Here is a 15,733-nt window from a genome sequence, read left to right as displayed (position 1 = left end):
AATGAAAAGAAACACACCTAACATATTTGAAAGATTACAATAAAAAAATCTAAGCTCTTTAAAAAAAATTAGAGTACTTGAAGAGTAGAACCCTTGTATGTTGTAATGACAAAGCCATTACTGGCTCTGTGTCCTTGGCCAAGAGCTTAAACTCTCAGACCTGTTTTGGAGTGTCCAAGGAAATATTTTGAGGATTCGCTGATAGGATGTATATTAACAAGTGGTACTTCATAGGTGGTCAACATATGTTAACTTCTCTCTCCAAAATAACATGTAATCTGAGGGTGTTAGGAAATTAAGGCATGCTGACTTGTTCTTTTTCAGACTTACTCTTACTGTGCTTGATATTTAGTTCTGAAGTCATACTTGCCATTTTGAGTTCTGATGGGTCATAAAAGTTGTTAGATTTTTTACTGTATTATTAGTCATTTCTAGAATCCCCCACTCATTTATTTCTGGTGGTTCTAACAATACATAAAATGGTTGGCAAAATAAAATCGTGGTATGCTTTTGATTTATTCAATACATAGATCACAGATTTGCTAGCTTCCAAGCACAAAGCCAGGAATATTAGAAATAGAGACCTTGTTATCATGGAGTACATCTAGCAGGAGTGTGGAGACATGACTAATTGCCTACTTAACACGCTTCCTGCCCATTCTTCATTACTAATAGCACCTCAATTTTGTTTAAATGAGAATTGTACCCAGATTCTCTTCTAGCTAAGGACTTAGGTCTTCCCAATACTATGTAAGTGACAGTATACAAAATGAAATTTCCCAGGAAGTTACTGTTTTCCAAGTTGAAGGAATAGGCCAGCTGAGCTTCTTCCCTTTATTCTTCACTCAACCCAGAATGTGCTACCTGGGGTACCATGGCCAGTCTGTGCAGTTCTCTAAGAAAGAAGGACCAGGAAGATGGATAGAGTTTGGCTGCTTCAAGTCACTTTTGAGTAGCTGAAGCCCTGGATAATTTTCCCAAGACTTCTATAACATGAGAAAAACAAACCCATTAATTAGTTTTAAGCCACAGTTTGTCACATTACTTGCCTTAGGGTACATTCCTAATTGCAAAAATAGGCATGTCACAGGATACCAATCGAGATTTCTCTTTTAGTCCAGGAATTATAGCCGAGTTTTGTCAAAGATGAAGACACAATATAATAAATGTACCCCATTGTATGTTCAGAGAACCTTCAGTGTTTGAGGCCAGCAATCTTATTAACATGCTTGATGAGGAACCAGTGTAGAGATGCTGGTCTGTAAGTAGCCACAATACACCCAGTTAATATAAAGCTAGGGCTAGAAGAGAGGAGAGGTCAGCATTTAGGAAGGTGTCTGATTTTGGAGATGTGGCTAGTTTCTCTCTTAAGCATCCCCCAGGAAAATATCTTTATCCTCAGAGCTGAAGCCAAGAGGGTCTGGTACCAAAAATCACTTATAAAGCCTAGAGGTGTCTAAACCATGTTTACTTCCACTGGGGACTGATTGTCTCTCTTTTGAGAATCATTGAATATGACCCAGTGCCTGATGCTGCTGGGGCTTGTAGAAAGGATCAGCAGAGAGATGGCTGAGCCGAAAGAGGAAACACACAATGGAACAGCCTGCATTTCTTCCATGTGGGATGGCAAGTACATGTGAGTTTCATGTATTTGGATAGCACAGAAAATAGCTGACCTGGAGCCAGGTACTTGAATGGTAGATCTCACAACAAGAGGGAATGGAGTAGGGGTGGGCAGTGGAGGAAGTTGGCCCAGAGCCAGGTCCCCCATGGTAGGCAATTATGCTATGAGGAGAACCTGACAAAGTCCCCAGAAATATCTATACCTTTGTCCATCAGAGAGCCAGCAAATCAGTATCTGCCACAGAGAGGACTCTAACAGCAGTCACTGCCTGAGGAGCATCAAGTCTAGCAGTAAGGAAACCTCACCCTCACCAGGAGCAAGCCCAGAATAAACCTCTGTCTCCCTACTCCTTCCTCTTTGCTGCCACAACTGAGGAATCAAAAGAAGAAAGGACAGGTCATGTGTGGGAATCACATGAGACTTCCTCCCTACTGCACGCTGTTAGAGTCACAGAAAGTCTAGTCTATAGGGGGAAATGGTGGGAAGAGGTAGAAGAAAATAAAATTAGATAAGAGACTCAAGGTTTAAGATAATTAAGATGGATTCCCAAGAACCTGAGTGAGAGAAAAAATTCGGAGAAATCTACACAATTGGGCCAAAATATCATTAAAGCTTTAAGCAAGGGGAATTCAACACAAGAGCAGTGGTGGAGTGGAGTCAGGGCAGGCAGTGATCACAGAAGAAAAAAATTAAACCAGCTAAGCTTCCTTGAACCTTGGCAAATAAATGGAACACCTTGGTAGAACAATGTATTACCCATATTAATAGTTTAAAAAGTCTCACATTCTATGAAGCAGTGCCATGGGTGTGATGAGAGCGTGCATTTAGGATGGAGGGTCCTGTTGGAAGCAGGGCCCCAGGGTGGTAGTAGTGGAAACATGTGAGCTGGCCCTGAGCTGTGGAAGGGAGCCCTCTCCCCATGGGATGCAGCAGTCCAGGCTGACAGAAGCCCATCTGCCTGTGTCTGTGGAGGCCTGAGGCTGGGGAGAACTTTCTGGATGCGCTGGAGGAACTAAATGAAGGTTTGTGTAGTCAGCACAGAGATTGATGGTGGAAGTGAGTGGCACAAGAGGTTGAAGGGACAGGCAGAAAAACTGCAAGGATTGCCCCAAGTCAAAGCAGTTACTCAATAAGTCCCCAGGAAGAGATGAAAGGCTTGTGTTAGGCATGAGAAAGCAAGACATCGTCCTTTTCCCTCTGCTTCTTCACTAACAGCTGCAGAGATAACTGACATTATGCTCAGTCGAGTCAAACTTTGGTGCATATTTTTGGAGTCCTTCCTTGGCAGTTTGTGGCTGTGTTCAAGGAGAAAATGAATGGTACCTAGTACAGTGTCCTCACACTGACTGGAAGAAGGTTGTCAAGTGCCTGTAGAATTTCAGAGTATTTCAAATAGCTCTTCCAGTTGGCTCAGCCCCAGGGCTTCTCAGACCTAATTTACTTCTGGTCTTTTTCCTCCTCTCTGAACACACAGATCTCAAGGATTCAGCCTGTGGGGCTGTATCTTTTAGGAGCTGCCATCACCTACTCTAGCCTTGTCTAAGCAGAAAGCACCCAGTACCTTCTTGTTCTTCTAAATTCTAAATACTGGAGAGGCAATAGTTCAGTGCAGCAAGAAAACTTCAGCAGGATTTTCCAACATTGGACTGAACAGTGGTGACTGCCTCCCTTTTGACCTTCATTACAGTGTTTAAGTGGCAGGAAACAAAATATCACAATCCTATGGCTGGTTCTCTTCCTTCTTCCTGAAGCGGTAGAGATCACATCTGTAATTTCCCTCACCTCCTGTTGGTCCAGGAATCTTGGCTCTGAATCACAGTTCGGCTACCTGCAGGGCAAAGTCTAGGCTCATCTCTAGCCAGCTGAACTAAATATGAATTCACTTGAGGATGATTTTCAGGAAACAAAAAAATGAATTCCATGCAATTCAGCAAATATGTGACAGTACCTCCTCAAAGAGCCACACCCTCTTAACGTAATTCAATTTTATTTGTCAGCCACCAAGCAGGAGGCCAGAGAAAATACAAATGATTAATTTAGAAGCAACGTGTGTGCCTTTTGGAAACATAAGAAACACTTACCCCAACTTCTGGCGGGGGATCCTTATGTTCTGGTAGGACACTGGTTCGAACCTGTGGAGAAAAACATTTTCTGTAAGACTTTGGGGTAGAAGCTAGTGCAGAAGCCTCACACAGGTGCAGGGTTTCACTTTCCTTCATCTCACATCAATTCAGACTCTGTGGTTAATCATTAATGAATTAACCTGTGTGCAACACCCATGGCAGTGCAGTGAAGCTGTGCTGTTACAGTTCCTGAACTTCCAGATTTTTCTAAGTGGACAGAGCTGCCTGGATCCTCACTCCATCTCTTTATCTAATACAGAGATATCTGGGATTTAGACAGATCTCTTTAATCTCCTAAAAAGGCAAGTTTCATTCAACATTCAAGGGAAAGGAAAGAGCTGGTATAGAGAAAGCAATTCCATGCATGCGTAATGAATGTTCCCAACACAAAGAAATGATAAATGTTTGAAATTATGGATATGCTGATTACCATGATCTGATTACAATACATCATATGTATTGCAATGTCATTATGTACCTCATAAGTACGTACAATTATGTGTCAATTTTTTTAATTAAAAAATTATTCTCCGAATGAGTGCCCACACTCATGCTTCTTATAGGATATCTTTCCCACTTGAGAATTGTGGGCCAAACTAACAGATACCATCATCTGAATTTACTGGAAAGGTAATTCTCAATTGTGGGAGGGGGAATAATGTAAAAGAACCAGTTATCTGGGTAATCTTTCCAAAAAAGTGTTCTAGTTGAAACACTAACTCCTTATATAATCAAGAGACATGTATCTTCAACTGAGTGGTGATTTTCAATCCTGACTGTACATTAGAATCACCTGGGAACCCTTTCAAACTCTTGGTGCTCCTCCATGCCCCCAGATATTCTGCTTCCAATGTACAGCTACCGACTCTATGGTTCTCTTAAGAAATCACATTTCAAATAAAAAAAATAATGATTACCTTTCTTGCTTCAGAAAAAGATAGTGAACGTAAGAAAAGGCAAGAAACTTATATCTAGTATGTCTTAATTTGAAATAAAGATGAGTTAAACAAGTTAAATGAATATAAAGCAATATATAAGGACATCCTGTTTACTCGGAGAGAAAGGGGATTGGAGGGGAAGAATCAGAAAGCAACAGCCTAAAACACTTAAAGGATCAACATTTTAGGGGATCATTCTAACAAAATCCTTTTAATCATACTTCTCTTCAAATCCCTTAAGTCTTGACATACCTGACCATACCAAGTCAATCCTCCCAGATTGAAGGGATGCTTCTAATACCTCTAATAAGTTAAGAGACTTGAATCAGCTCCTTGTGGCCTGCTAATCTTGAACACAGTTGCCAATTCCTTGAAAAAAGCCACAAGCTATAATAAAATGTGCATTTCGACTTCTAGCTTAATACTTTTGGTATCTTTATGACAGATCCAGCACTGTTGCTTGCACAATTTGTCAGTCATTATAACTCAAAATTGTTTACCCAAGCACAAAATAAATGACATGAGAGACCTCAATGGAGTAAACACAATTTGTAGAACACACTCAACTCTTCAACTCAGGACTGTGTGACAGAGCACTTGCTGGCTAAGAGCATTAGCAGTTTGGTAGCTGCATTAACATTTTTTGGCCCAGATTACCATTCAGTCTCATTATCTGAAAGTCATCAACTGGCCTCAAAGGATGAGGAAACTATATACAAATAGAGGTGGTGGACAACGTAGTGTGTGTATGGATTATATAGAGTATGTATAAATATGGTTTCTCCCTCTATCTCTGTGTGTATATGAATAGTTTATTATACTACATATATATATACAGTATAAAGTGCTATATAATGAATATTCACAACATGTACCATATAATGCACATATGTGTACATATATACATTAATTTTTTAAAAAGTTGACAGCCAAATAACATTTTCCAAAGATATACACTTGAATTTACAAATAAAGTGAAAAAGTCAGAAATTGGTAAGAGGGTCAACATACATAGAGTTGTATAAAGTATTTGATTTGGGTCATAAATATTAATATAAAAGTGTTTTAACATTAGACAAAGGTAGAAAATTCTGACAATTCCTGCAACATGGTAAACTCCCACATTTTAATAATTTTATATGTAGAACATGTATTTCTTATAATTATCAATAAACTACAGAAGGAAAAGAACATTCCTTATCTTCTTTTACATATATATTTAATATTCTTTATCCTATTACTGATGTTATGGTACATAGGTTATATCAGTGATGCTTTTCTTATATATTCCTCCATTGCAGTGAACACAAGCTAGGTAGCAAGCACTGGATTTGCTAGTGAGTAATGCCCCAGTATTTCTTGTTGAGACTTCAGAGGCCAGTGAGTGAGACACATATGTGAATAATTTAGCACAATGCAATAAGTGCTATAATAGAAATATGGGCATTGTCCTGTGGGCATTTAGAATGAAGTATAACTATTTTATCCTGTGAGTTTCAGGAAAGGCTTCACAAAAGAAGTGGTCTGGGTTTTGAAGGATGGCTAGGAGTTTTAGGCAAGGAAGGATATGATAAAACAAGCAGGGTTTTATGTAACAAGCACGTGTCATAGAGTTGTAAGAGTTCCGCGGGAAGGGTGCAGGATTTGAAACATGGCAGATTATGTGGGCCAGCAACAAACTACCAAGATGAGAGAATTTACATGAAAATGGGAAATGACTGACGGCTTCAAGGCAGATTACATGCTTAGGATCAACATTTAAATATGATGTTAGGAGATGTAGAAGAAACTGTGGCTACTATAGAAACTGACGAACAAATATATGAAGGGATATGTAAATCAACGAAACTGAGTATTCCAACGCTCTTTATCCAGGGAGATGATGCTGTCCTGGTTGTCCCTCCATTGAAAGTTGGCTGACACAAAGAATTTGTCCGGTATGGAAAATAGGAGACTTTGTACAATTGCCTCTTTAAATGTGCAAAGCATTTGAAAGAGAAAACTGCATACTTTTGATATTAAGAAATAATTCTGAGGATTTTTCCACTCTTAAAATGAATTGATTTGCACATTACCCACGACTTCTTAAGCTAAATGGCACTTTTCCCTCCAATTCTTCCAATAAATATAATCACCAAGATGCAAAAACAAAAACAAAAATGAACAAACAAACAAAAAACTAGAGCTCAGTTGTGTTCAGGGAATATAAGTATTCTGTTGATGCTATTGGGGCCCTGCAGGAAATGGCAGGAGTTACATACGTTTGGGGAATTGGTTGGGGCCATTTACTGGAGAGGGCTGTCTCCCATGTTATAGAAATGGAGTTTTATTCCACTGCATTATTCCAGGCAATAGGAAATCAGGCAAGGCACTGAACAGTGGAGTGGCATGATCAGAGCCCTTGACACATCCTAACTCTTCCCAAGTCACCTTGGGAAAATGATTGAACCTCTTCATGCCAGCTGCCTTTCAGCCTTTTTATCAGTTATTTAACATGGGGTTAATAGACCCTACAGGTTGTTGTATTCTATCCTTTTCAGCACTGCAAACAGTACCTGACCCAGAGAGAGAAGAACAAAGTGTGTGAGAAAGAAATGGAGGGGGGAAGAGAGAAAATGAAGAGGAAAGAGGCGAGGAAAGAAAGAAGAAGAGGAAGGCAGAGGAAGGAAGGGAGGAGGACCATGAGACAGGGAGCAAGGGAGAGAAGGAGGAATATGTCACTAAAAAATACTAAGGCCTGAACAGATATAGATGAGACCTCTTGGTGAGAAAGGGATGAAGCAAAGGCTGTCACTGTAGCATTTGGAATATTCTGGTTCACCGACAATGTCATGCCTCCTGAGAATTGCAAGCCTTCCTTTGGAATTCATTTTCCCTTTTTTGGTCTTGTCAGCAGTTCTTCTGTCTATTTTTCGTCACTATTCCCCCTCCCTGTCCCTTCCAGGAACATAAGAATGTCTTCCTGACTACAAATTTAAAACATTCTTACAGCTTCCTTTTGTCTAGACTTTTATGATGTCAAATAAAGCAAGGCAGACCAATTAATGTGATCTGTAGAAAATCATGTTTCCTATTCCATCTTGAATATTTTTTAAGGTTCATCTAAAACAAATTTCCTTCTCTATCAACCCCAGAAGTTCAAAATTAAACTAACTAAATTTATCTTAAAAACAAAACAAAACCAGGTAGCATAGAGTGGGTTATTCTCACTCTTTCAGGAATTCATATAGACTACTTCACAAGTCTTAATTGTCCCCAACAAGACGCTGCTTCAGCTACCAATACAGCAGCTGAACACAGGACTTTACTGTTCAAATTTATGCAAGATATACTCCTCAGACTAGTCAACCTTGTTACAATGAGCATGGGCATTGCTGTCCTGAGGGTGGGAGGAGAGTGAGGACTGCTCCATTTTTTGTAGGTGAGTAGCTGAAAATCAGGCAGTGGGGCTGCCTGAAATGCTAGGAGTCTGTTGGAGATCCAGACCCAGAGAAGGAAAAGGCCATGCTGTCCTGAGTCTGCACACTAGACTGGCAGCACCTGACCTCATTCAAGTGCATCTGCTCATTGGTAGGTGAGGGAGAAGCATCATCCCTCTAGACAGTCTCAGCTGGCAGGCAGAGGGAAAGATATTGGTTATAGCGGAGGGACACCTCTCAGCAGGGATAGAGCCCAGATCCTCTTCCTAGAAAACTGTCACACCTGATATTGTCTCTGATAATGAATGTGTCTCATTTCTTTAAGAAAAAAAAAGTGTTACTCTAATTCTCTATGTATCTCAAATTAGAATATATCATCACATTTACTTGTCCTACTTGGAAGGAGACACATAAGTGTCTTTAATCAAACATTAAAATTTGACTACAACAGAAATGTTTTGCTCTGCCTCACAGTATGAATTTTCCAGAAGGAAGCTGCCTGCTTAACTAGGATTCCATATCCTAGAAACCCTGCTCCCAGGAGCAGCCATGTGGCTAGTTCTCACCAATGAAATGTACATGCAAGTGATGTTTGCTGTAACCAAGCTGGATTTTGCAAAAGTGATTATATACACTCTCTCCACTGTCTCATTCTTCTTCCAATGGCCATACATAGAGGAGTCCAGTCTTTATGTGGTGGCTGAGCTGCACCTGAGTCCCAAAATTACCACATGAAAGAAAGCCATCTGCCAGCCATCACTACTGGTAGTAGACTGTTAAATAATTGTGTTAGTTTTCTACTGGTGTGCAACAAATTACCACAAACTCAGCTGCTTAAAATAACATCCATTTATTTGTTCACAGCTTTGTAGGTTAGAAGTCCAGGCATGATATGGCTGGATTCTCCACTCAAGTCTCACTTGGCTGAAATCAAGGTGTCAGCTGGCTGTGTCCTCATTTAGAGGCTTCACTGCAGAAAGATGTGCTTCAAAGCTCCCTCAGGCTTCTCAGAATCTAGTTTCTTGCAACTCTTGAACGTGGTCCTTATTTTCTTGATGGCTGTTCACAGGAGGCTGCTCTAAACTCCTGGGTTCACACACCAGCAGTCCTTGCCAAGCTCCCTCCTACATTAAATTCAGCAACAGAGGATCTTCTTGCCATCAAATCTTCTCTAACTTCTGTTTTTAGGAAGAACTCACTCTCTTTTAAAGGATTACCTGATTAGGTCAGGCTCTTCTAGGATGATCTGTCTTTTAACTGGGCTATATAATATGACCTAATCATGAGATTAAGTGCTATTATATCACAGCATTGAGGATTATGCAGGGATGTACATCATGGAGTGCTAATTTTGGGAACAATCTTAGAATTCTGCCTACCACAATAATCAAGAAATAAACTTCCACTGTGCTAAGACACTAAAATTTGGATATTTACATTTGCTTTGACAGAATAATTTAGACCCTCTGTTCTTTTTAATTTTACTAGGTTCTGGAAGAACATGTGGTGTTTGGTTACATGGATAATTTCTTTAGTGGTGATTTCTGAGATTTTGGTGCACCCATCACCTAAGCAGTGTACACTGTGCCCAATGTGTAGCCTTTAATCCCTCACCCCACTCCCACCATTCCCCAAGTCCCCAGAATCTACTGTATCATTCTTATGCCTTTGTGTCTTCATAGCTTAGCTCCGATTTATAAGTGAGAAATACTATGATTGGTTTTCCATTCCTGAGTTACTTCATTTAGAATGATGGTCTGCACCTCCATCTACATTGCTGTAAATGCCATTATTTGATTTCTTTTTATGGTTGACCACATTTTCTTTATCTACTCACTGATTGATGGGCATATGGGCTGGTTCTATATTTTTGCAATTGTGAATTGTGCTGCTATAAACATGCATGTACAAGTGTCTTTTTCATATGACTCCTTTTTCTCTGGGTAGATACCCAGTAGTGAGATTGCTGGATCAAATGGTAGATCTACCTTTAGTTCATTAAGGAATCTCTGCACTGTTTTCCATAGTGGTTGTACTAGTTTACATACACACCAGCAGTGTAAAAGTGTTCTTTTTTCACCACATTCACACCAACATCTATTTTTTTTTTAATTGTGGTCATTTCTGAAGGAGTAAGGTGATATCACATTGTAGTTTTGATTTGCATTTTCCTTATAATGAGTGACATTGAGCATTTTTTCATAGGCTTGTTAGCCATTTATATTTCTCTTGAGAATTATTTATGTCCTTAGGCCACTTTTTGATATAATTATTTGTTTTTTTCTTGCTGACTTGAGTTCCTTGTAAATTCTGAATATTATCCCTTTGTCAGATGCATAGTTTGCAAAGATTTCCTCCCACACTGTGAGTTGTCTGTTTACTCTGCTGATTATTTCTTTTGCTGTGAAGAAGCTCTTTAGTTTAATTAAATGCCATTTATTTATCTTTGCTTTTGTTGCATTTGCTTTTGCGTTCTTGGTTATGAATTCTTTGTCTAAGTCAATATCTAGAAGGGTTTTTCTAATGTTAACTTCTAGAATTTTTATGATTTCGGGTCTTAGATTTAAGTCTTTGATACATCTTGAGTCAATTTGTGTATGAGGTCAGACACGAGGATCCAGTTTCATTCTTTAACATGTGACTTGCCAATTGTGCCAGCACCACTTGTTGAATAGAGTGCCCTTTACCTTCTTTATGTTTCCCTACTTTTGTTTGCTTTGTTGATGATTACTTGGCTGTAAGTATTTGACTTTATTTCTGGGTTCTGTATTCTGTTCCATTGGTCTATGTGCCTATTTTTATACCAGTGCCATGCTGTTTTCTTGGCTACAGCCTTGAAGTATAGTTTGAATTTGGGTAATATAATGCCTCCAGATTTGTTCTAATGAAATTTTGGATTTATTTAGTGTGTAGTTATGAGAAAATATAGCAAAATAGCTAACATTAAAACTTCATTTACTATTTTAAGGCCAGCAAGCATATATCAAGCACATATTATGATTCAATCACTATTATAAGCAATGACAATCTCAGAGAGTAAGAGATTAAGAAGACAAGGTATATTTTGCTGATATGCAATAACAATGACATGGTAAGAATCAGACATCTAATAATAATTGCTAAGAACCTTCAGTTTTCTAAAATCTATCAGCTAGTCTTCGATAACAGTTTTCCAGTTGTTTAATTTCAATCTCGCATGGAGAAAATGATGCATGTACAAATCTAAATGATTTAGGCCACAGAACCTTAGAGATGGAAGGAATGTCTCAGTTAACCCCCCCCAAAAAAAACCATCTATGCAATATGAAAATTATATCTGAAATATTCCTGGGAAGTAAACTTAACATTTCTTCTTCAACATTTGGAATTTCTAGCTTACTATATCTCACAAATCGGTATCGTAAAGGTAGTGTTACAAACTTGTATGCCCACAGGCTCCAGGTAGGTTAAATTAATGAAAGGAGTGGGCTGGGTGTTTGAGACAATAGGAATTGGAGAGGACTCTGGCAAAATGGAATCACATTTCTAGTCTTTAAGGAGTGACAACTACCCAGCTTCAAAGCATTGAAAAAATTCTAAGAAATGTTCCTTCAAATATTAATAATGGATAAATATTAATTCTTTTGAAAGTGGGCTATTATCACCACTTGCTGATTTTTACCAGAAACATGCTTTGTAAGTAAGGTGAGTGGGCCAAAGCAAGCCCACTACTATTTTAGTAAAAATATTTTTTAAAATGTGCTACCCTAAAACAGTTATTATGAATCTTGATAACACAGTAGAATCACCTGTAACATGTTTTTGGTTTTGTGTTTGTTTTAAATGCCAATTCACAGGTCACACCCCAGAATAATTAAATCAGAATGTTCAAGGGAAGGACACAAGCATCAGTATTTTTAAGGTTAATACTCTACTGATTCTAATGTGTAGTCAAGTTAAAGTAAAGAACTATTACTATAAAATAAATTAGATTACTTTTTGGTAAGAATGAGCCTCACGAACTAGCTCTAAGTCCTATGAGGAGTCTTAAAACATATTGTGCCATGTTCAAGCCATCAAATATGGTTCCCTTTGAAAAGAACACACAAAAAAAGTTAACAGATTCTCAGAGCTGGAACATTTTTAGGAAAAGTTCCTCAAATGTTCGTGTGCATACTCATCACCTGCTGGTCAACAGCTGGTCAGGAGGATGATCTCCAGACCATTCTCTAGAAGTCTGTTAGAAATGCAGTATCTCTGACTTGCCCCAGACATGTGAATCATAGTGTTCATTTTGGTAAGATTCCCAATTCATTCATATGTACATTAATGTTTGAGAAGCTTCGGTTTGGAAGAATGCTCATGAATGAAATGGGTCGTAATGAGAACAGTAGGTCTTCCTTGCACCTAAACATGCCTGAAATAGAAATGAGGTTTATTATTCCGGTTATGAAGATCTTTTTTTTAATGTCAAGCAACTGTAAAAGTTCCAGATGATACCTTCCAGCAGACAGCTGCCCCCTTTTTATGTGAGACAAATGGCAGGTGAGGTAAATGAGACCCATAGGATAGGGTGCTAATCCAATGTAACTGGTGTCTTTGTAAGAAGAAGAGGAGATACCAGAAAAGCTCATGCCCAGAGGAGAGACCATGCAAAGAGGCAGCAAGAGGGCTGCTGTCTGTAAGTCAAGGAGAGAGGCTTTGAAGAAGCCAACCTTGCCAGCACCTTGATCTTAGATTTGCAGACTCCAGACCTGTGAGAAAATGAATTTTTGTTGCTTAAGCCACCCAGTCTATGGGTAGACTGGGTATTTTTTATGGGTAGCCCCAGCCAACTAAGACTCTGAGTCTACCTGTGTTATCTGATATGGCTCCTTGTGATTTTCAACCAACAGCCTGACTGGCCTTTGCTTCTCAGCCCTGAAAAAGTGGAGATTGTAAGACATTCCACTATACTTCTTTAACATTACACCTGACACAGCCACAGAATCTGACAAAAGTCTTTAGAGGGAGACCAGCCATAAGTCTGAATCTCCTTTGGACTCCAAATGTGTCATTCCAACTATACGTGAAAATTCGAATCTCTGCTGAGTGCTATGCCTGCCAGCTGCCACCTTCTGTTTGGCAAAACCTTAATATTCAGACTTCTAGTCACAGGGAGACTCTGTGAATACCTTCAGGTGAAAAATGGCTTTTTAGTTTCTCAGTATCAACTCAGCACTCCCTCTAGGGCATCTCTTGCCTGTTGTCAGTTTCTCTCTCTAGTTTCCCAAGCACTGTGAAACTATGGGGACTTTCACTCTGCTTTTTGGAAGCCTTTGACCTGGTTCTTTAGCCTCCTGCAAAGAGTCAGAATTCACCAAGTCTCTTCTGAGAAAAAAAATGGCCACTTACTTGAGCCCCCTGAATTCTCCATTTCTCACTTCATCCAACACAACTGCTGAAAGCTTTGCTGATTTCTCTTTCTCCAAGCAGCAGCTGCAGCAACAGCAGCAGCATCAGCTCTCTGTCTAGGCAAAGGCCTATTCTTCAGCCCACTCTAAGAGTCAGCAAATACCCCTAGACAAAAATCTTGGCTCCTGATAGCTCAATGTTGAAAGGTTCTCCTTGCTCTATAAATTTGGTCTCTCTAGTTATTTTTGCTCTGATAGCTTAATGGTGCTTTTAAACATGTGATTTTTTGCAATCAGCCCAGTTTCTTTTCTAGGTGTTGCCAGAAGGAGCAGTGCTTGTCCCAGCTGCCACATCCTACCCTAACTGAACTCCTCAATATCCAGAAAAGTGATTGGTAAACTAATAAATCTTCCAAACATGTGGTCAAGGGATGAAAAAAATTATATTCAACAGAGTATGGTTATATGTAATTGGAGAGGAAAAAAATGCCATTTAAATTTTGGTCTGTCTGTTATGTCTTTGACAAACTGGTACAAATGCATAATGACATTTGGTTCCTTTGGTAAGACTAGAGCTTACCTGGAAGCCTAAACACCATCCCAATTAACCAGTTTGGATAAACAGTAATTCTTGAGTGGGATACGCTATCTTGGGTTTTACTCACTAAATGTGATCATCTTTCAAATGTCAAGCACAGTCTACCAAATTATGTATACAAGTCCATTCTACAGACTTCCATGCCAAAAAGAAACACTAGTTAAGACAAACATAAGTACTCTTTTAGTTTGGATGCTCTAACCTTAGATGTATTCATTTCTTTAAAGCAGTGATGTTCACACCACAGCTCCTAGTCACATGTGTCTCTTTATGTTTAATTGGTGGCTCTTTAAAACTTCTAATTTCTCTATATGAATGTGCCATTATACTAAATTCTACCAGTCATACAGGACTCATGTAGTTCTTTAGGTTAATAGTGACTGTAAATGTGGCTCCAGAGTCATATAACTCTGACTATCCCTGCCATTACCCACATTTTATTCCACTTCCCTTTCCAACTATTACAGAGGTCTATTACAAGCAGGTGAAAGAATACTGAACGACAACAATATCTGTAGACATTACCTTCCTTTATCAGAGAATCACTGAAAGATACAGGTTCTGCTGAAAATAAGAGATGCTAGGTATGAAGTTTCGTTTTCATGGAAGTCAAAGAGGTCTCCTTACAGCTTTTCTGAGAATAAGTGATTCTGTCCTCCATACTACTTATTTCTGGGTCTTCCTGAAATGAACAATAGGCTGGGAAGCAAGCATTGTACAGACCCCATCGATTTTCTTCCACTGTGTGTTATGAGCCAAGTCCTGACCTGTGCACTTAACTAAAGCAAGAAGGAGAAACCACTAAAGAGCTGTATAAAGTAGGACAGACAACAGTTTTCCTTTAAGTAGTAAGGGATGTTTACATATTTTACAAATAGAAATAAAGAAGCTCTTTGTACTGTAAAGCCACAATCTAAAAATGTGTTTTATAGGCACTAAAGATAATAGCTGATAACTTGCTAAACAACTGTTCTTTATAAGCTGAGAACTCCATTTCTGCTGACTCCCAAAGCCTCACATGAGGATATTATTAAGAAACATACATAGAGTGCAATTCAAAACTCATGTATGCTACTAACAGTTGTTATCAGATCAAACTTCCACCACTGCCTTCATCCATTTTCTCTCTCTACCACTTCAATATGCAAAAATAATTGTGCCGTCATTCTAAAACGTGGAGAATCATTACGGCTGATCACTTCTCCTCAGCATTAGACCTGGATGGCGATAGGCTACCCTAGAAACTTTCTGCCCTAGAAATACTGTAAAACTTACAGTTGATACATAATAATGGAAGCAAGGAAATAATATATGTTTAATCTTTGGGTTAATTATTTCAGGGCATGTCATTTTTTTTTTTTTTACTTGTATTATTTCATTACAGTTCTGTGTTGCATTATTATTTCTTTGCCCATTTTACAGATGAGAAAACTGGGTTTCAGAAAACTGGGATAATTTGCCCAGGGTCACTTCATTAGCAAGTGGCAGATTAGACATTAAACAGTCTCCTTCCAAAATCTGTGCCCCTTCCATGGCTGTGTGCCTCCTCAGAGCCCAAACTGATGGTGACTTTAATTGTCTTCCCTAGGGCTGCTTAATTAGAGTTTTAAAAAGCAAATATCTATTAGCCTCAGGGAATAGAAACAGACACAATTTATC

The 15,733-nt window shown here is 38.9% G+C and overlaps 1 protein-coding gene across 7 annotated transcripts in view; it reads right to left on the bottom strand.

The window, feature by feature from the left end:
- Window positions 1–15,733, bottom strand: part of INPP4B (inositol polyphosphate-4-phosphatase type II B) — an 817,532-nt gene that overhangs the window by 273,012 nt on the left and 528,787 nt on the right. For all 7 annotated transcript variants that reach the window (XM_050791144.1, XM_050791150.1, XM_050791147.1 and 4 more), the window contains one exon: window positions 3,706–3,756. In XM_050791144.1, the coding sequence (XP_050647101.1) occupies window positions 3,706–3,756 (51 nt within the window). The remainder of the gene's footprint in view (window positions 1–3,705; window positions 3,757–15,733) is intronic.

The sequence above is a fragment of the Macaca thibetana genome, chromosome 5 (assembly GCF_024542745.1).
Source record: "Macaca thibetana thibetana isolate TM-01 chromosome 5, ASM2454274v1, whole genome shotgun sequence".
Lineage (NCBI taxonomy): Eukaryota > Metazoa > Chordata > Mammalia > Primates > Cercopithecidae > Macaca > Macaca thibetana.
The sequence above is the reverse complement of the archived record's forward strand: the minus strand, read 5'-3'. Positions and strand labels throughout refer to the sequence as shown.